Source organism: Equus asinus, chromosome 7, assembly GCF_041296235.1.
Source record: "Equus asinus isolate D_3611 breed Donkey chromosome 7, EquAss-T2T_v2, whole genome shotgun sequence".
NCBI lineage: Eukaryota > Metazoa > Chordata > Mammalia > Perissodactyla > Equidae > Equus > Equus asinus.
In genome coordinates, this window is record NC_091796.1 from 66,168,148 (window position 1) to 66,190,678 (window position 22,531).

The 22,531-nt window shown below is 41.3% G+C and overlaps 1 protein-coding gene across 4 annotated transcripts in view; it reads right to left on the reverse strand.

Annotated features, from left to right (window-relative positions):
* Positions 1 to 21,286, reverse strand: part of DLGAP5 (DLG associated protein 5) — a 28,116-nt gene extending 6,830 nt beyond the window's left edge. For 2 of the 4 annotated variants that reach the window (XM_070513664.1, XM_014864688.3), the window contains exons 1-12: positions 21,150 to 21,286; positions 20,409 to 20,644; positions 15,707 to 15,891; positions 11,795 to 11,876; positions 11,533 to 11,700; positions 10,691 to 10,761; positions 8,214 to 8,485; positions 7,193 to 7,308; positions 6,676 to 6,799; positions 4,315 to 4,400; positions 3,427 to 3,587; positions 765 to 857 (exon numbers count right to left, since the gene is read on the reverse strand). In XM_070513664.1, coding sequence (XP_070369765.1) covers positions 765 to 857; positions 3,427 to 3,587; positions 4,315 to 4,400; positions 6,676 to 6,799; positions 7,193 to 7,308; positions 8,214 to 8,485; positions 10,691 to 10,761; positions 11,533 to 11,700; positions 11,795 to 11,876; positions 15,707 to 15,891; positions 20,409 to 20,643 — 1,593 coding nt within the window. In that variant the 5' untranslated portion in view covers position 20,644; positions 21,150 to 21,286. Of the gene's footprint in view, positions 1 to 764; positions 858 to 3,426; positions 3,588 to 4,314; positions 4,401 to 6,675; positions 6,800 to 7,192; positions 7,309 to 8,213; positions 8,486 to 10,690; positions 10,762 to 11,532; positions 11,704 to 11,794; positions 11,877 to 15,706; positions 15,892 to 20,408; positions 20,645 to 21,149 lie in introns of all 4 variants that reach the window. The other 2 variants (XM_014864687.3, XM_014864686.3) reach the window with 1 other exon arrangement.
* Between the last annotated feature and the right edge of the window lie 1,245 nt (positions 21,287 to 22,531).

Sequence of the window (22,531 nt, forward strand, 5' to 3'; positions counted from 1 at the left end):
GAAGTATCAATCTGAACTAAAAACTTGGAGTTAAAATATTTCTAGGAAAAAAACTGCTACAAATAGATAAGAATGGAATCTATCATGTCAACAAAGCCAATTTTACAGAGAAAATAGGAAATTTTACATGATAAAATTTGGGAAGAAGAGAGAGATTCTAAGAGTCATTGTTCCCCTTTTCTCCTTAAAAAGTTCTTTCACTTTGAAATATATCACACACAAGAGTATATGAAGCAGAGAGACGGCACAGCCCGTGGGTTAAGAACATGGGTTCTGGAGTGAGAAATCCAGCTCCACCTTGGGCACATGGTCGAGTCTTCCTGGGCCTCAGATTCCCCACCCAGGATAACGGCACCCACCTCACAGGGCTGTTGTGAGGATTAACTGAGTCAATGTGTGTGACGGCCTGGGAAGCATATTTGGCACATACTAAGCATTATATAAATTATGTACCACTGCTATTATTACTACAAAACAATGTATAGGTACAGTTTAAAGAATAAAACACACAGGTACATACCACTACTTAGCAACTCAGAAGCTATCAGGGGGACCAAATCCAATCTCAGCCCCCACCTGCCCCTCAGAAATGACCATCCTGAATTTTGTGTTGACCTTTCCTTACTCTTTCTTCAAAGACAATCAGGACATTATAAGTAATAGAAGACACATTTTGTGAAATGATGAAAAATCTGAAGCCAAATGTTTCTAAAGCTTAAATTCATTAAAGTAAAACAGTCTATATTAGAAATCCACAAATTTACCTGAAAGACTTTTTTGCTTGGATTATTATTGTTTTGCCATTCACACTCCTCCAGTTTGGTCAGATTGTTGAATTTTTGGTTTACATCCTGTACCTGTTAATAAGTAAAGCACAAGTTTATCAGATTAATGCTAACCAAATTAAATTTACAAACTGATGAACTGAAGCTTCAAAAAATTTGAAAAAGACTTGGACTGGTGACATAAAATTAGACTAAATCATTCTCAATTTAGTATTCAAATAAAAAATTCTTATGGTAAAATTGTTCACTGTTATTTTTGGTGTTATAAACCTCAAAAATCTACATAAAGAATGCCATATGTGAATAACTCTCCTAAATTATTTTGATGACTAAAATGGTAGGAGAGATATCCTAAACTGTACAGTGTGAACACAATCTCTCTCCCTTTTTTTGTTTTCGTTTTTGTTTTTTTACAGTTTATGTATCCCTTCTCCTACTGAGGAGCATATTCGTTGCTTCCAAGTCTTGGCAATTATGAATAAAGCTGCTATTAACATCTGTGCGCACATTTTTGTATGGACACAGGTTTTCAACTCATTTGGATAAACACCAAGGAGCGAGATTGCAGGATCGTATGGTTAAGACTGTTTAGTTTTGTAAGAAACTGCCAAACTGTCTTCCAAAGTGGCTGCTCCATTTTGCACCCCCACCAGCGATGAATGAGCGCTCCTGTTGCTCCACATCCTCACCAGCATCCGGTGCTGTCAGCGGTTTGGATCTTTGCCATTCTAATAAGTGTGTACTGGTGTCTGATTGTAGTTTTAACTGGCAATTCCCCAAGGGCATATGATGTTGAGCATCTTATCTTTTCATACACTTACTTGCCATCCATCTGTCTTCTTTGATAAAGTGTCTCTCTGTTCAGGTCTTTTGCCCATTTTTTAATCAGGTTGTTTGTTGTATTATTGTTGAGTTTTAAGAGTTCTTTGTATATTTTAGAAAACAGCCCTTTATCAGATAGGTCTTTTGCAAAATTTTCCCCCAGTCTGTAGCTTGCCTTCTCTTTCTCTTGACACAATCTCATTTTATTTTTATTTTTATTTTTTTGGCAAGGAGATCGGCCCTGAGCTAACATAAGTTACCAATCCTCTTCTTTTTTTGCTTGAGGAAGACTGGCCCTGAGCTAACATTTGTGCCAGTCTTCCCCTATTTTGTATGTGGGTCGCCACCACAGCATGGCTTGATGAGTGGTGTAGGTCCATGCCTGGGATTGGAATCCACAAACCCTGGGCCAATGAAGTGGAATGTGCCATGTTTAACCACTATACCACTGGGCTGACCCTGACACAATCTCATTTTAAAGGACTCAAATAGGGGCTGGCCCCGTGGCCGAGTGGTTAAGTTTGTGCGCTCCGCTGCAGGCGGCCCAGTGTTTCGTTGGTTCGAATCCTGGGCACGGACATGGCACTGCTCATCAAACCACACTGAGGCAGCATCCCACATGCCACAATTAGAAGGACCCACAACGAAGAATATACAACTATGTACTGGGGGGCTTTGGGGAGAAAAAGGAAAAAAATACAAAAAAAAAAAATCTTAAAAAATAAAAAAATAAAGGACTCAAATAATATACATACTAGCAGGATGGGAATGTGTGATCCCCATCCTTCTGGTATTTCCAATCTCCTCAAAGTGGTAACCACTGTCAACAGTTGGGTAAATATGCTTTGAGTCTCCTTACTATGCATTTACACATGTAGGTCCTCTCAATCTTGCTCTCTCAAAGAAATTTAAATGACCAACTGATTTTCAACAAAAGTGCCAATGCAATTCAATGAAGAAAAGATAGTTTTTTCAACAAACAGTACTGGGAAAAGTGGATATCCACAAGAAAAAATATGAATTTAGACTCTTTCCCACGCCACACACAAAAATGGATTCCGGAGCCAGCCCTGATAACCTAGTGGTCAAAGTTCGGTATGCTCTGCTTCAGCAGCCCAGGTTCGGTTCCCGGTTGTGGAACCACATCACTTGTCTGGCAGTAGCTATGCTGTGGCAGCTCACACAGAAGAACTAGTAGGACTTACAACTAGACTACACAACTATGTAGTGGGGCTTTGGGGAGAAAAAAAAAGAGAGGAAGATTGGCAACAGATTCGCTCAGGGCAAATCTTTCCTAGCAAAAAAAAAAAAATTAATCACAACTTAATTTTTTAAAAAACTGAACTCCAAATGTTCACAGACCTAAGTGAAAGAGATAAAAGTTTTAAAAGAAAACATAAGATAAAATCTTTGTGACCTATGGTTAGGCAAAAAGAGTTCTTGGAAATAATGCCAAAATCACAACATAAAAAAATTGATAAACTGAACTTCATCAAAATTAAAAACATCTGCATTTCAAAAGATACCATTAAGAAAATTAAAGAACAAGCCACAAACTGGGAGGAAATATTTGCAAATATTTCTGATAAAGGACTTGTATCCAGAATATACAAAGAACACTTACAACTCAATAATAAAAAGACAAACTCAATTAAAAAATGGGCAAAAAGATTTGAACAGATATTTCACCGAAGAAGACACATGAATGTCTAACAAGCACATGAAAAGATGCTGATCATCATTACTCATTAGGGAATGCAAATCACTTCCAAAAACATGAGACTCGAAAGTTAATCCATTCCAAATCCTGACCACATACCTGAAGGCTAACCATATCCCAAAAGCCATCCAGGTCTGTACAGGTGGTATCCTTTTCGCCTCGTTTATATTCACAATCGTCCACCAGTTCTTCAAACTGTTTGAACCTTTCTTTCATAAGGAGTCTTGTTTGACCAACTGCGAGGCGAATAAGATCTTTGGCTAAAGGAAACATGAGATTTTTAAAAGTTAAAGAACAAAACAGGACCTTGATTGCAAGTCAGCCAGCTGATAAGACGACCTCACCCCAAATATCCTGGGGCTTCCAGAATCAAACTCTTACCTTAAAGCAAAACAAAAAAACATCTACTACAAAACTTTGTCATACAAATACTGAGCATTGACTGTCTGCTTCTGTTCCCGCTAAAACGTAGCAATATTCATTCTCATATATGTTGCTACATAGTAAACAGCATTCTGCTCACCTTGAGTTTTATAAGAATTCAACCTCAAACAACTCACTGTACATCAGCATCTAAGGACTTCACACAGACACAAATGATTTTTTCAGCTTCCCCAAATAAGATTAAGGAACTTTTCAGAAAATCTGTTCCATATTTATTTAGGTAATTTTCATTCAGAAAATATTTTTGCATAATTAAACAATACTAGATATAGATGTCACTCAAAAAAGTCATAAAAAAATCTAATAGGCAAGCGTTTAACTCTCAGGAATGATGGTTAATATTCTAATTACTTACATATTTTAAGCCATGTACCATTTTAGCACAGAGATATTAGCAAACATATGTTGAGATACGAAAAATTCTTGCTAGTTTGAATAACAAAACTATAAAGTTGGACAACACTAGATTTTTATGTTTCAGATAAATGTAAACATATTAAAATAAACAAAGGTAAGACATAAAAGATATAAATGTTCCCTCACCTTCATCTGGAATGTCCAATTCAAGCTTCCTTTCCCACTCAAGGCAGTGTGAGGTTAGTTTTTCAGTTTCTGACTGGAGAATCTTTCTAAAATTACGACATATGTTTCAATTTTACAAATGTTTCTCATACTAATAGCTAAATATTAGCAATATGACATTTATACAATAGTAATTTTCCAGAGTTGATGCTTCATTATTTTACGAGCTGTGATATACTAAAATTCATAAATACAAGTTGATAGCCTATATATGTCCATCCTTCTACACCTAAAACTTATGTGGACGATTAATGCCAAGAGCCACTTTTCAGCTAATATTTCTAGTTCTTTCTGTTCTTATTTTTCAGAGGCTGAAGAGAAAGAACCAGACACGCCTGAGTTCCATTTTTAGTTCTGGTATTGCCCATGGAACTAAGACCAACCCAACTGCCAAGAGTAAGTTGAAGCTAAACTCTGTAAGTCTGGAATTACAGTGTTAGGGCCTCACAGATTCTAATTAGTAGGCTTTGCTTGTCCCAGGGCAGTGGTTCTCAACACAGGTCAATTTTTCCCCCAAGGGGACATCTGGCAATGTCTAGAGTATCTTTTTTTCTTTTTTTTTTTTTTGAGGAAGATTAGCCCTGAGCTAACCGCCACCAATCCTCCTCTTTTTGCTGAGGAAGATTGGCCCTGAGCTAACGTCCGTGCCCATCTTCCTCTACTTTATATATGGGATGCCTACCACAGCATGGCGTGCCAAGCAGTGCCATGTCTGCACCTGGGATCCGAACCGGCGAACCTCGGGCCGCCAAAGTGGAATGTGCACACTTAACCGCTGTGTCACTGGGCCAGCCCCAAGAGCATCTTTGATTGTCACAAACCCGAGGAGTGCTACTGGCCTGGGATGTTACAAAATATCCTGCAATGCAGAGGATGGCCCCACAACAAGAATTATCCAATCTGAAGTGTGAGTAGTGCCAGTTGAGAAACCCCGGCCCAAGGTAAATTTAAAGTTTCTTTATAAAAAGTATCTTAGCAGGAGAAACTGAGGACAGTCTTTGTTTCTCAGCAGAAAAATTTAGCTGTTTATATCTAAGGGCATAACAGAGAACAACTTAATTAATGAAAAAGGAGACCTGGCTTAGATCCAACGTTATTTAGTTGGGTAAATTGATTATTATTTCAACGTCTCAGTTGTAAATTGCTTATTATTTCAACGTCTCAGGCCAACAACACAGTGGAGTAGCTCATCTCTAAAATCCATTGCAATCATAAAACCTTATGTTCTAAAAACAGTTGAAGTGGCTCTCAATCATATAAAAAGATACTCATTCATAATACAACAAATGAGTACTAAAACTATAACAAGATAATATCGCCTCCATTTGATTGGCAAAGCTCAAAAAAATTGTTAGTACTGCATTGGAAAAGGTGTGAGAATTTTCTTGCTACATTCACTGCAGAACATAGTATGTAATCATTTCCCGTGTGATATGGAGCATTGGGGCCTTTCTCCAGATGCAGTCCTCTGATCTGTGACCAAGCCATTCAGGTGACATGGCATTTAGGTTCCCAAACAGGATGTTAATTTTCAGTCTTCACAGTTGGAGAAACATAATCCTATCTCATGATTTAGTGGGCCAAGGAGCCTCCAACCATCTCCCTCTATCCTTCTTTTATAAAATAAACATTAACTTAGTTTTTTTGCTTGAAAAAAAAAGGTATGAGAAAATAGGAACTCCCATACTTTACTGGAGGGAATGTAAATTGGGGTCTTTATATATTTGCACAGGAGAGGATTGAAAAGCATCCAAGCTTGTTCTTTGCAGGCTTGACAGTAATACTACTACACTGAACTCAAGGGAAACAACCAGCAACAGGGGCCTATTACGTAAATCGTGGTGTATCCATACAACCGGATACCATGTGGCCATTAAAACACACACAAAACAGCATGAGAGAGTTCTTAAAGGACTAAAATGGAATCTCTTACAAACGAAAACAGAATAGTATGCTACTGTTTACATAAAAAAAGAAAAGTATCTGTTTATCTACATATACGTTATCTATCTCTGGAAGTATTCACAAGAAATGAATAACACTTGCCTCTGTGGAAGGTTTGAACTGTGGGTTTGGGAGCAGAGTTGGGAAAAAGACTTCTCACTTGTACCTTTTTTTACATTTTAAATTAGGAACCACATGAATATACTATACTAGCCATTGAAAAACAAATTTTAATTTAAAAGGTAAATAAAAAATCACCCAAAGTCAGTTTCCTCCTAATTCATCTACGTCTTATATTAAGGTTAAAATAGTTTGATCTTGGATTTAACTGTCTGGACATTAATACCCAATGCTTACACTGGGAACACACGCACAGACCTGAAATACAGCACATGTCGTGGCTGAGATGTCTGATCCTCATTTATTTCAAGTGATGGGACTTCTTTTATTGGAAGGCCATGTAAATTTTCAGTAGTAGTTTCATTTTTATTTAAGACACGATCTATAGATTAAAGAAAACATTACATATACATTTCAAAGCAGCAACTCCTAAAATGACATCCCCCACAAGACAAATTTCTTAAATCCTTCAATTTCCTCAACATTGAAATTTAAAATTTCATTTCTGCCTCAATGATTTCATTCATCAGATCTCCTTCTAAAGCGTCTCCAATGTTCTTCATCTCTTCAAATTTACATTTCGGTCCCCCTCTCAGTCTGCAGTCCTCATTCCAGCTCTGTCATCAGATAGCCCTCCCCATGCTTTTCCATCTCCGCTGACCCTGAGATCACACCCTGAGCTACATGGTGAGCCATATGGTGAAAAGGGCTCTGAACAATCTCTGATAAATCATAACCCAGAGAAGCGAGTGAAAAGTTCATGAAAACGCCACACCTGTGCTCCCGACTGCCAGGGAACTCAAAGGACGGCGCCATCCATCGCACTCTTGATGTGCTGAAGGTTTACATTTCTGTGCCAAAGTTTCTTTTGTTGCTTCTGGAGCCCTATCACTAAACAAGAGCAAAAATACACTTCATGAAACATGAACCCCATATAGCTCATTGAAGGATTTCAAAATTATGTTGTTTTTTAAAAACATGGGATAAAATAGAAATATGTTTCTGTTTTTTAAAATGTGTCTAATCTGGAGGGAAAACCGTAGACACCTCCAGCGGGAAGGCCCATCTTTACTCCCTGCAATGAGATCCACAGATGCAAAGACCTCTCAACCGGACATATGCACTTAGGAGTCTCGGATGTGGCTGAGCAGTTCTTAGTCAATCTGCCACCAGCCAGTCTTTGGAAAGCAACCTTGCCATTTCTTTTCCTTTTTTTTTTTGAGGAAGATTAGCCCTGAGCTAACTACTGCCAATCCTCCTCCTTTTGCTGAGGAAGACTGCCCATCTTCCTCTACTTTGTAAGTGGGACGCCTACCACAGCATGGCTTTTGCCAAGCGGTGCCATGTCCGCACCAGCAAACCCCAGGCCACCAAGAAGTGGAATGTGTGCACTTAACCGCTGCGCCACCGGGCTGGCCCCTAGAGATAGTTTTTATAAAGTAATACTTGGTAAAAAAACCACAAATAAACAAAAAAATCCAAACCACGTGTGAGCTACAGTATAGCAATTTCTTCTTTCTAAAAATCTAATTCTAAGTCTTATAATAAAGTCACTTATTAAAAGCAAAAAAAAAAGCAAATTGAATCATGAAAATAATAGCAATGCACAGAAAATATCAAACCTGTCAAATACATTATGGTAGCCTTCTGAAGAACTTTTTGGAAAGGTCAAATTTTCATGATTTATAATGAACATAGTTTACTAAGTAAATAACTTACAAAGCACAGGCCAAATCTAAGAAAGGCATTCGTTATCCATCTCAGCAAGGAATTCATTAATAACATCTCATTCTTACACTTCCGTGTTTAAAGAGCTGCAGCTGTAAGCGGCCGTCCAGGCAGCGGTGCTTGTGGGAGTCCTAGGTGTTATCTCGTAGCTCTTCAGACCATCCGGAGGCTGAAATACGAAATCTACTGGTGCGAAGGATGGCCTCCCTTTCACTGCTGCAAGATTCGTCTTAGGTAACTTTTCCATTTTTGATAAGACTCCATCTGGATCCGTTCCATTTGTCACAATGGTTTGTGACTCCAAAGTATTTTCTTCACTGTCAACTTTAAAAGAAACGACCTGGATGCGAATAAACAGAATAGAATGAGAATCTCTCTTCTGGGGATATATTCGACCAATTTTTTAGGCCCGAAAATGTCAAGTTAAGAGACATGTCCCATGCACGTAATTTAAAGAGACAAAAACAAATACAATTAAATGTATACATGGAGTCAGAAGACCAGCTACATAAACCATTGCTATGGTCCAGAAAGAGAGAGAACCTTATTTAAAAAAACTAAATAATAGGTTTTAGGTATTACAACAAATTAAAAAAAAATAGAAAATTGAGGTGGAAAAATTTACTCACTTAACAAATACCTATCTTTTTACTTAAATTATGTTGATAATTACAGTGGTTTGAGAATCAGAAATCCAATGTTTATTGGATGACTAGTATTGTCAAGGACTAAATCCTTTTTTTAAATAACCTTGGATTTTTATGAATAACTTTATCAAATGAGCAAAAATATTTTTCAACATGACATAGTAAGATTAACCATAAAAAATGTGAAGCAGGGGCTGGCCCCGTGGCCAAGTGGTTAAGTTCGCGCGCTCCGCTGCAGGCGGCCCAGTGTTTCGTTAGTTCGAATCCTGGGCGCGGACATGGCACTGCTCATCAGACCACGCTGAGGCGGCGTCCCACATGCCACAACTGGAAGAACCCACAACGAAGAATACACAACTATGTACCGGGGGGCTTTGGGGAGAAAAAGGAAAAAATAAAATCTTAACAAAAATGTGAAGCAGGAGAAAACAAAAAATGTGAAGCAGGGCCCACCCGCTGGCATAGTGGTTAAGTTTGCATGCTCCACTTTGGGATCCCCGGGTTCACAGGTTCAAATCCCAGGTGTGGACCAACACATCGCTTGTCAAGCCACGCTGTAGTGGCATCCCACATACAAAATAAAGGAAGACTGGCACAGACGTCAGCTCAGGGACAATCTTCCTCAAGCAAAAAGAGAAATGTTGGCAACACATGTTAGCTCAGGGCCAATCTACCTAACCAAAAAAAGAAAATAAAAAATGTGACGCATATTTTCTTTCCCAAGTCAATTTGTTATTTGGTATTTTTTTTACTGTAATATAATTGGCATACAACATTACATTAGTTTCAGGTATACAACATAATGATTCAATATTTGTATATCGTGCAATGATCACCACTGTAAGTCTAGTTAACATCCATCATCATGCACAGTTATAAATTTTTTTTCTTGTGATCAGAACTTTTAAGATCTACTCTCTTAGCAACAAATATACAATATTATTAACTGTGGTCACCATGCAGTACATTACATTCTCTACTTACTTATTTTGTAAATGGAAGTTTGCACCTTGTGACCACCTTCGCCCATTTAACCCACCCATTTAAACATAATTTTTAGAGGTTTCTACATTTCTGAGTTTTAATGAGATATGAATTGAAAGCAGAGTATTTCTCCCTGGAGGAGAGTTTAAGGGTGACACTGTCCCTGAGGCCTGTGTGGCTGCAAAGGTAGACACTAGCAATGATCCTTAAGGAGAAAACGAATCTCGAGGGAGGAGCTGTGAGGCCCAGCTGTTTGCCTGTGAAGATCACCCTGTACTGCCTTCCTTGGAGGAACTATGTCTGATTTTTAGTAAGAATCTAGCCAGGTTTCTTACACTTTGGCATAACTTTTTTTTTTTTAAGGCTAAGGAATTGTAGCATGGATTATAAATCAAGGGATTGGGGCCTTGAAATGGTGGCTCTTTTTGAAGACTCTACCAGGCACTACGCTAGATGCTATTAGAAACGTCAGGTGATTTAATTCTTAACACGACTCTATGTAGATATTACATGTTACAGTTGGGAGAACAAACACATAATTTCCCCAAGATTACATAGCCAATTGGAAGCAAGACAATATGCAAATCAGGGCTAGCTGAATCCAGAGTTGATGCATTTCACCCACTGCACCCCATCTCCTAGTTGATTCTCACATGAAGGTTTCCGTCAGCTGTGTTTTTATTTTCTCTCTTCTGTTAACCAAACTACACGTTCTCTACCTATAAGGTTTTGAAGATGAGACACCTCACAAACCATAACAGTAAACCCTCTTGATGCTTCCCTGTGCTTCAAGAGGTTTTCACACACGTGGAGGTTAACCTCTTGAAGCAGTTCTGTCAGCTTAATTTCAGCTTCATGAAAATCGCAATGTGATTTTCAAAGCATCTAGAAATAAAAAGATGTTTATACTCTACCTTGCCAGGTTTTCTTTCTATCTTTTTGGCAGGCCTTCCTTGATTGGGTACTTTTCCTTCTGTTTCATTATCTAAAATAAAAATGAATAAGAGATCCATTTTGACTAGATAGAAAATACCGCATTAAAAGTACTAGGTAATTTGGGAAAGGAAAAAAGGCAACAATAGGAATGTATGTCTTAAAGGATTTTATGATTAAAAGTCACATTCTAAAATAGGATAAAAACAGATGAAATTTCTTGCCAAAGTATAGGCTGTTTTCAAAACAAAAGGTGTTAATGTATTTTACCTTTTGCCTCTGAATATCAAATATGTACTTATTGTAGAAAATTAGAAGAAAAGCACAAAAACAACAATCCAAAAAAATCACCCACGATTACATTACTCAGAGATCATCACTGCTGACACTTCAGGGTGTGCTTTTCCAGTTTTCTCCTATGTTCACATATTCACATACATATTTTAGAATTGTGATCATACTGTTCAGAATTTGACCTGTTTTCTTTGCCCATTTAATATATCCTGAACCGTCATGAAGTGTCTTTCACAGGATCGTTCTTAAACGGTACACTGTATTCCACCAAACGAACGGGCTGTAATTTACTGGGGCCATTAATCTTCACTTTGAAGCGCTGCCTACAGCGATGCAGATACTTCACCGCTTGAGTGCCCACTGTGTGCTAAGTGGATGGTGGGGCACTGAACCTGTCTTCGGGACCTGGAATCTCCCGTTTCCTCCTCTCCTACTCAAACAAGTACACGATGACTTTAAAAACTGAACACAAAAAACCTCAGGGACCAGAACATTCTACTTCAGCCACTGATGAAGGAACAGTTCTCACCACGCGCAGCTCGCGTGGCCGGCGCGGCGGAGGCTGCACGGGCGGAGGCTGCAGGGGCGGAGGCTGCAGGGGCGGAGGCTGCACTGGCGGCGCCTGCTCCCGCGGTCTGCTTCGCTCTTTGAGTCATCGATCGAGTGGTTCTCAGGGACGTGGGCATTGCAGGCTGCCCTGCTGTGGGAACAATCAAGTTAAATGCTTTCGGTAATTACTAAAGCATTGTTGGGGCAACATCAGAGCTTATAATAATTGCTAACACTCCTACCTGTTTTCTCTTTGGACACTTTCTTTTCAGAAGTTTGTCTTTGACCAGATCGGGTTGCTCGAACATCACTCCCATTACCAATCTATTTAAAAGATTAAGTGCTACATGATTTAATTGCTTAAAGAATCAAACTACCACATTTTTAATCTGCATTTTGACGCCTCATCTGAAATCTGACTATTGTAAATGACCCAGCAAAAAATCCACCACCCCAAATAAAATGAGATGAAAAAAGTTTTCCATGATATAAATTTCCTTACAAGCTTTTTTACAATCCTAGAATTTGGAAAACGCTAATAGCCTACGTTATTAAAAATAGCTAACTATAATCTTCCGAGAGTCCTTAAACATACCAGCATGTTTTCACTTCAAAACTTTTGAATTTTGCCTGGAAAAGTCTTCTCCTGGATAGAAAACACTTCCCACAGTTCACTCTCCCACTTCCTTGAAGACTTCATTCAAAACGCCACCCTCTCAGCGAGGCCCCATCAGACGTCCACCCTGTACCAGCTTCAGTACTCCCCATCTGCCTTCTCTCTTTTTTTTATTTCCCCCATAATACTTATGACCATCGCATACTATTTATTTTTCTTTTTATTGCTTATCTCACATGTAAGCTCCATGAAAACAGGGAATTTTGCTTTATTCATTACTATATCCTAGAGCCTAGAGGAACATGGTAGTGACTCAAAATTTATTGAATACATGAAACGGAGCCTTCTCACCTGATACAGAGACATATTATTTCCCTCCTTGCCCGATTCACTTTATTTTAGTAATCGTCCTATTAACTTTGTCCATAATGGTGTTCTGAAGACCCATGAGTTTATCACCCACCCTACGTGCTTTATATCCCTATCTGCATTTTATAGTGACACAGATGCACAATAGAGCCCAGTAAACAAACAAAGAGAGTGACACACAGAGTTGGCATAGATCTCATATGGGATGTTTGGCGATGAAAATTTTAAGTGAGTTTTTCCTTAGCATCTAGCTAAAACTGCTCCATGTTACCATACCAATAACAGGGATTTTGGTACTGTTACCTCTAGTTAGATAATCACTATGCTTGAAGCTGATATTAGATTTAGAATGAATTTACTTACTCTGAGAAAAAAGTACAATTTGTCTTTTTAGTAACGATTATCTACTAACTATCAACTATACCCTAGTCAGCTCCGTTTGGGCTTTGGCCTTTGACCTTGTAATCTATACAAGATGGAACAATCTTAAAACAGTCAAAAGAAGATAAAGTTTAAAAAAAAAAATTAGAGGCCGGCCCCGTGGCCGAGTGGTTAAGTTCACGTGCTCTGCTTCGGCGGCCCGGGGTTTCGCCAGCTCGAATCCTGGGTGTGGACATGGCACCACCATCAAGCCATGCTGAGGCGGCATCCCACATGCCACAACTAGAAGGACCCACAACTAAAAATACACAACTATGTACCAGGGGGCTTTGGGGAGAAAAAGGAAAAATAAAATCTTAAAAAAAAAAATTAACTGGCAAAATTTACTTCCATGTCTCATTATGAAATAAAGTTTCCATTTCAAAGTTAAATTTTACCCTTAATCATTCAACCCTTAATCATTTATGGCAAAAAGATACTTGCTAACTTAAATTACTATTTTTTCTGGTTCTGGCTTGATTTAAATTATGCTTAAGGGGCCAGCCCCATGGCGCAGTGGTTAAGTTTGTATGTTCTGCTTTGGCGGCCCAGGGTTCACTGGTTTGGATCTGGGTGCGGACATGGCACCGCTTGGCAAGCCATGCTATGGTAGGCATCCCACATATAAGGTAGAGGAAGATGGGCACGGATGTTAGCTCAGGGCCAGTCTTCCTCAGCAAAAAGAGGAGGCTTGACATCAGATGTTAGCTCAGGGCTAATCTTCCTCAAAAAAAAAAAATTATGCTTAAAAGCTTCAAAACTTACTCATATTTCTCAGTGAGGAGAAAGAAGAAATTTCATATTATATTTTCCAGGCATGAGAATCCTTGATAATATGATTAACTGGAAATATTTGGAAGGGGTCGATGAAGAGACTAGATTATTAGGATCACTTCTTTCCTGTTTATGAAAAGATACTGCACAGCTTACTTTCCTAGCTTTGACAGTTTGCCTTCAAATCCAATGATTATGCAGTTGTCCTCTGTCAATAAGAAAATGGAGACCTGATCACAAAGCATGGAAGAAATCCAGCGAGAAGGACTGATTAAAAGTGATAAGATATTTATCAACTCTAAAATTCCTGAAGAAGCACAATCAGACTTCTCCTCTAGATTAGGAGCCACTTGCTTCTCCAAATCTCAGGGAAGATCTTGTGCTGAAGAAACGAGGCACAAAGTGACTAACATTCAGCGATGGCTATTGTCTAAGTAGAATAAAAAATGGCTATTGGTGAATCTTATTATTTAACACAACGATGTGTGTCTTTTCCCCCTACATATAACACTTTGTAAATAGCTGTTTACAGTTTAGACCAATGACTGGTGTCCTACATAGTCTTGAGAAGCCAGATTAAGTTCAGCCCCTTCCAAGAGGTCTTCTCTGATGTTCCTCCAAACAGAAACAATCTCGCCCTCGTCTAACACATACACACCATATTTTTCTGTATCTTTCCACCTTGAGCTACATTCTACTAATTTTGGTCACTTCCACGTTATCCTAAGGTCACACACAGAGTAATCAAAGGTCTGTCAAATAAATCAATGAGATTCCTGAACCAAAGAAAAACAGGCAATATCTTGAGCTTTTACGTTGTTCAATTCTTATTTAAATCAGGAATGAATACACAGCCAAAAAGAGACTATCTTGAAAAGAGCAAATCACCAGTGACTACCTAATTTACAAATCCAGCTGCCTGTGTTCAAACTTCATCCCTCTAGACTCATGGATCATTCTCTTCTTTAGATCACCCCTCCTCCAGCTTCTGTCCTGTTTTAGCTCTCCTGCCACTCTGACCTATCACTGGTACCTGACTTCTGCCCACCCGAAGGTGCTCTCTAGACATCACTCTTTCACAATGTATGTATCTTTACTGGAGTGGTCTCATTTAGCCCTACAGCTGAAACCCCCATCCATACTCCCAACATCATATCCTAAATTCACATCTCAGCATGGATCTCCATCCTGATTTTCAAATTTTTATTCCCAACTGCCTCTTATCCAGATGGCCCAAATGAGCTTAAACAAAAGAAGAAAAAGCATTATTAATACACACCCATTTAGGCATGTTCCTTTTCTAGCCTTCCACACCTCTTTTAGCAGCAGCACAATTTATATGGTTGCTCAAACTAATTTGTCTTCAGAATCATCTTATCTCCGACTCCTCAATTTCCTTCACCCCTCACCATCTACTTGGTCCCCATCAAATTTCTCTCCTAAGATGTCTCACACCTATTTCTTCCTTTTAAGCCCACTGCCCCAGTCCCCTTATCCTGTCTCACCTACTCTATCACGACAGTCTCACTACAGTCTTCCTACCTATAAGTTCTTCCCCTTCCAGACTACGATCTTCCAGGCCAGGGTAATCTTCCTGAATTATTAATCTGATCATGGTACAAGCTCATGTATAAGCCTCTCTTGACTCTGCATCCGAGAGGATGGACGCCAAATCCTTCACACGGCCGTCACCATTCAGCCCGGCTCTAACTGCTTTGCTGGTTTTATCCCGTGTCAACCTACCTATGGCTACACCGAGAGACCTGATCTCCATCTTCTGAACTATTAGGATGTCATTCCCGGCTCCTGCCAACTAGCTAAGTGAATAAAGGGACTACAGGGAAAGGGTTATTTTAGTCATTTAAACTCTCAAAGAATCACTTCTGGGCCTTTTGGCTAAGATCAAGTGTAATCTCTTTAAGAAAACTCCTGTTAGGAACTATTGCTGTATATCAAGTTAGGATACTAAATTTACCTTTTTTGGGTGGTATTCTGTTCTTGCTGAAAGAAAACAAGGCTTATCAGGTCTATAAAGACCCACTTTAAATACTCCTTGCTGAGCTTTCTCTCTCTGCTCTTTCAATTTTTTAAGTTGCTTTTCCTCCTGGTATTTCTGGAGCATTTGTCTTCGTTGATCACTTAGAACAGATTTCACTGACCCTAAGCAGGGGGAAAAAACAGTATATAAAACATTTCAGATAAAAAGTTATCCAAATGTCTAAAATACCATTGTCCAACTTCAACTGCTGCTAAGAAATGCTTTCAGTAACTTCTTAAGAATTCCTTAGCACTCTAACCGCAAGTCATTTCAACCCTATCCTTTTAAAATTTCTCTCCCTTTTGCCTTCTCTTGTTCACATATTTATTAACTACTTGCCATGTACTAGGCATGCATTACTTCACTTTTAAATTAATTAACTTCTATGATCACCCACCTCTAAGCTGACCTCCAGTGATTCTCACCTCCTGGTAGTCACGCCCTTGTGTTGTCCCCTCCACACAGAATAGGGCTGAGCTGTGTCACCAAGAAAAGTGCGGGAATGATGGAGTGTGGCGTCCAAGACTGGGTCATTAAAGACAGTGCAGCTTGGCCCTGCTCTCTCTCAGATCACTTGAGCTGGGGAAGTCAGTGGCCATGTGGAGCCTTAAGGAGACTCAAGCAGCCCTAAGGAGATGCCACATGACGAAGAACTAAGGCCTCCTGCCAAAAGCCAGCATCCACTTGCCAGTCATGAGAGTGAGTCATCTTGGAAACGGCTCTTCCAGCCTCAGTCAAGCTTCAGAGGCATCCCTGAACCATTTGGCCCCACCAGGACCTACCCTCTGCTGACCTACATTCATCTTTTTACTGTCTCTCACCTCCCTCGTGTTCTCAAGTTTCTTCTTATCCAGTTTAGATTCCATGATTCATCATCATCATTACTACTTCAACTTTCTGACTCCTCTCTTAATGTGTTATACCCTGGCAAAATTCCAACTCCAATTAAATGCCACTCTCTGCTTCCTTCCCACCTGCAATGCTCAACTGAATGTGGCTAGAAAAACACACAAGGCATGCTGCCCCATCTCTTCCTCTCTATGACTACAAACCTCAGTTGGACCCTACATTTCCCTATTTCATCACTCTCTCATTCTCCAGGATTATTATTTTACACATTATCCTCTCCTCAAAACCGAAACAGCCCCCTCCCATCTGTGTTCAAAGCTCCCACCTGGGCATCTGGGCCTAAAGACTTTGCCTTTAGATGGGCTGAGGGTGCTCCTACATAAGGCCAACTCCTCCACCTAGCTCCAGACTCTATGCCTTCTCACCTACTCAAGGACATTCTTCCAGCAATTTACCCTGTCACTCACCTATTTCTCTCTTTATACTAGGGTCTTGCCACCAGAAAGTTACAAACATGCAGGAATTCCTCCCAACCCACATCCTCATCTAGCCACATGCCTCATTTCTCCATTCCCACTTAAGGCAAAATTCTCCACCAGAGTTACTCATATCCCTATTTCCGGTTCTCCTTTTGTCCCCGCTCACTTTTTATAAAATTATGAAAAATTTCAAATACACACACAAATGGAATATAGTGAACTCCCCATATACCTATCACTCAGATTCAACAATTTTCCACATTTTGCTGCACTTGCTTTTATTCCCCTGAAGTATTTGAAAATAAATTCTACTCACAAAATTTTATCCATAAATCTTTCAGTATGAACCTCTAAAAATAAAGGCATTTCCTTTCATAACCACAATACCATATCACACTTAAAAAAATTAGCAGTTGGGCTGGCCCGGTGGCACAGCGGTTAAGTTCGCACGTTCTGCTTCAGTGGCCTGGGGTTTGCCAGTTTGGATCTTGGGTGCGGACATGGCACCACTTGGCACATCATGTGGTGGGCGTCCCACATATAAAGTAGAGGAAGATGGGCACGGAGGTTAGCTCAGGGCCAGCCTTCCTCAGCAAAAAGAGGAGGATTGGCAACAGTTAGCTCAGGGCTAATCTTCCTCAAAAAAAAAAAAAAAATTAGCAGTAATTCCGTATTATCATCTACTACGGGGACCAGATTTAGACCTCGTTTGCTTCAGACAGGTCTTTAATTGTTTTAAACCATTAGTTCGTTCAAGTCAGGAATCAAGCGAGATCCATGTATTGTATGTGAGTGTCTTATAAGTCTCTTCATCTGAAACAGATCCTCCGCCTCACCCTTTTCTCCAGGCCATCATCTTGTTGACAAAAGCTATTCAGTTGTCCTACAGAATCTCCTGCACTCTACATTTGCCTGTTTCCTTTCTCATGCTTTTTACTCATTCCTCTAGCCCTCATATTTTCTATAAATTGAAAATACCTAAGGGTTTGATTAGACTCAAGCTCAACTTTTGGGGCAAGAAGATGTCCTAGGTGGTGCTGCCATTCTCTCTGGAACCCATTCCAATCTGCCTTTCACACCCTGAGCTTGGCTCCACCAAAAGTATTCATTAAGATCACCAGCGACCCCTACAATGAAGGCCAAATTCTCACTTCTAACGTGACTTGACCTAACAGGCAGCACTGGCATAATCAGTCTGTCCTCCATGATATGCTTGTTTCACTTGGTTTCTAAGACACCACACTCTGCTGGTTGTCCTCTTACTTTATGTTGCTCCTCAGTTCTTTGCTAGTTTCCCCGCATGTCCTCACCCTCTAAATGTTAGAGTGCTCACCCCTCTTCTCTCCTTTTTCCATAGCAAAACTCTGGGTAATCACATGTGGTTTTACAGCTTCAAACACCACGTATAAGGTGACAACCCCAGAATTTACATCTCCAGCTCGGATGTCTCCCATGAATCCATCTTGTATATCCAACTGCCTTTGCAGCACCTCTTCTTATATGTCTAATAGGCACCTCAAATTTAACGCATCCAAAACTGAACTCTTAATTTTACTGCCCCCCAAAAAACTGTTCCTCTTTTACAATTTAGTAATGGCCACTCCATTTTTTCAGTTGCTCAGGCCCAAACCCTTAGAACCATCCTGACTTTTCTTTATCAACCTACATCCTCTCCATTAGGAAATCCTATTGGTTCAAACTTCAAAGTAAATCCAGAATGCAACCACCCAGGGTTGCCGTTCCCACTGTGATCAACCATGAGCTAAATTATTGCAATTATCTCCTAGCTGGTCTCCCAGAGGCCATGCTTGTCACCCTACAATCCATAAGTGATGCTTTAAAACATAAATCAGATTATAAACACACTAATCCAATAATGGCTTCTCATTTCACTCAGAGTAAAAGCTCGTCTCCCCGTAAAGAAGGCCCTCGGGGCTCTATGGTCACTGTCGCCCTTGTTCGTTCTTCTCTAGCCACGCTCACCTACTTGCTTCTCTGGAACATGCCAGGCCTACTGCCACCTCTAGACCTTCGCAAATGCAAAATAAAGGATATTTTAACAGCATACTGACAGAGTTAGACTTTCCTTCGAGAGATTTTGGTCAAGGAACGGAGTATTTGAGAGGGCTGGAGTAGAACCAAGGAGCTGATGTAGGCGGCAATATCAACTCCTCAGCAAAAAATGTCTAGCTCTTCCTTTAAAAGTCACCCTATATCATTCTATGGCCCAGTTTTCATTTCCTCCCAACTCCTAAGAGATGTTATTCTTTACTTTCTCCCCTTCACTACCAACCCATTTCCTTTGACCTTCAAACATGCACTGATCATGTCATCTCAAAAACAAAAACAACCCCACAACACTTCTGTCCAATTCTTCTCTCTCACTTTCCTTTAGAATCACAAAAGTGATAAATCTGGAAGAAATATTTTAGACCAACCCTCTCTTTTACAGAATCAATTAAGCTTGAATATGTTGAATGTGTTGTACATGCTGCATATTTCACTGGTCCTGGAAAATGACAAAATTGAAGCAGTGAACATTTAAACAACTTGACATCTCATTTCTCTACAAAACTTCTATTTTAATGTCCCTTATCCATTTATCTTGTCAACACTCATCTTATTCACACTCCAGAAGTGAGAACTTTAGTATTCCTATCTGGCAATATAGATAATACAGTGTTATGATACTCCATAGGTGAATGGCTTTAGCCTAGCTAGGAAACTTCACAGCCTTTACCTCAAATAGAGAGCATTTAGTTGTAGAAAACACCAAGTTATTTAGAATAGTATTTCAAATTCTTCTGGGTAATGTTTCTTTTTTGTTTTTTCGGTGAGGAAGTTTGGCCCTGAGCTAACGTCTGTGACATTTTCCTCTATTTTGTTTGTGGGACGTTGCCACAACATGGCTTGATGAGCGGTGTGTAGGTCTGTGCCCAGGATCCAAGCCCATGAACCTGGGGCTGACCCCTGGTCAAGGTTTCTTAACCCCAGGTCTTAAACCAACTTTTATTCCCTCTTCAAAGCACTTAATGGGGTCGGCCTGGTGGCGCAGTGGTTAAGTGCACACATTCCACTTTGGCGGCCTGGGGTTCGCTGGTTCGGATCCTGGGTGCGCACATGGCACTGCTTGGCAAGCCATGCTGTGGTAGGCGTCCCACATATAAAGTAGAGGAAGATGGGCATGGATGTTAGCTCAGGGCCAGTCTTCTCAGCAAAAAAGAGGGAGACTGGCAGCAGATGTTAGCTCAGGGCTAATCTTCCTCAAAAAAAAAAAAAAGCATTTAAAATCACAACAGCTCTTTACTTACTTGGCTTGACACTCATCTCTTCTGGAATAAGCTCTTGAGACGTGTCCTCTAATTCAAGATTTCTACGTTCCAAGGTTGGAATGTTGACATCTTTCAAACCAAAGCGTCTATTTTGTTCATATTCCTTATGTCTGTTTGCTTTCTGAGACAGAGATTTCCTATGAACAATTTTAGTTCTAATCATATCAACACTTAAATCCTTTCTCAGTCGACTGGCAAAATGTGATGAAGCCATCCTGTCAGGGAAAAGAAAGATAGACCAACTTATATAGATTTTCATATTATTTTAAAAATTAAGATTCTGGTTCACCCCCTGTCCCACCTCAGACCATTCTGAAATAAAAAATTTTAAGTACAAAATGGAAAAAACATGTGACACTGAAAGTCTAGAATGGCTTAGTGTTGCTTGCCTAGAGGTTCCCAACCAGGGCGGTTTTAGTTGTCGCCGGCTCTGGGAGCAGCTACTGGAAGTGAATGTGGGGGCCAAGGATGCTAAGCAGCGTCCCGCCCCAGAGGCCAGTCACGGCCCGGTGGTGAAACGCTGACTGCTACACAGATCATAGCAACACCTATTTACTCTTCTGGAGGACGGAGCCATGGCTGCGGGAAGGACAGGTAACTGGTCCTAGAGGAGCCTCCCCTGAGCGGCGTCCAGCTCGCCGCTGCCCACCTCAGACCCTTCCAGACCTTCTAGAAGGAGGCGAGCCAGCGCCCTCCCTCCAGCTCCCAGCACCCACCTACCTGAGGCAGCCTGTAGCGTGAAACCTCAGTCAAACCAAAAGGAAAGAAACGCTCGGGGTCTGGAGGGCCGCCCACAGCCGAGCCCCGGCCGAATTCAAACTTCCCGCACCCAGCCTCTGATTGGACTGCTGCGGAGCAACACCTCCGGGTAAGGGACCCGCCCCTTCCTGTCGACGAGGCTTGCGATTGGTTCTCGCCTTGCGCTATTCGCATTGATTGAAAGGTGAACGGACGGTTCAAAGGATGGGCGGGTCTGAAGGGATTATGCGGCGGGCTGGGGGCACCCGGGCTCCGGGGCAGGTACGGGCGCTCCGCAGGTGAGGCCGTGTGGTCCCAAATCTGCCCTGGAGCTTAGCTTATTGGATCGTCTTCTTCACTTAATATTTTTTAAAAGAGTTTACTACACCAGGTTTCTCCTTATGATGCCGGCTCAGAGCGCCAAGGAGTCGAAGAAAAGATTTCTTGAACTCTCAAGTTCTGATAGTAGTGCTCCTTTATTCAGAGAATAGCATGGGGACAGGACCCATGGGCAGTGAAGGGCTGCAGCATGGGGACAGGACCCATGGGCAGTGAAGGGCTGCAGGCATGGGGACAGGACCCATGGGCAGTGAAGAGCTGCAGGCATGGGGACAGGACCCATGGGCAGTGAGGGCTGCAGCATGGGGACAGGACCCATGGGCAGTGGAGGGCTGCAGCATGGGGACAGGACCCATGGGCAGTGAGGGCTGCAGCATGGGGACAGGACCCATGGGCAGTGGAGGGCTGCAGGCATGGGGACAGGACCCATGGGCAGTGGAGGGCTGCAGGCATGGGGACAGGACCCATGGGCAGTGGAGGGCTGCAGGCATGGGGACAGGACCCATGGGCAGTGAAGAGGTGCAGGCATGGGGACAGGACCCATGGGCAGGAAGAGCTGCAGGCATGGGGACAGGACCCATGGGCAGGAAGAGCTGCAGGCATGGGGACAGGACCCATGGGCAGTGAAGGGCTGCAGCATGGGGACAGGACCCATGGGCAGTGAAGGGCTGCAGGCATGGGGACAGGACCCATGGGCAGTGAAGAGCTGCAGGCATGGGGACAGGACCCATGGGCAGTGAGGGCTGCAGCATGGGGACAGGACCCATGGGCAGTGAGGGCTGCAGCATGGCGACAGGACCCATGGGCAGTGAAGGGCTGCAGCATGAGGACAGGACCCATGGGCAGTGAAGAGCTGCAGCATGGGGACAGGACCCATGGGCAGTGAAGAGCTGCAGCATGAGGACAGGACCCATGGGCAGTGAAGAGCTGCAATGTGTCGAGGGTTAGGGCTAAATTTATAAAGCATGAACTACACAAAGGAAAGATGATGTAAAAAGTCATTAAATGGTATCAGTGCAGGTGGG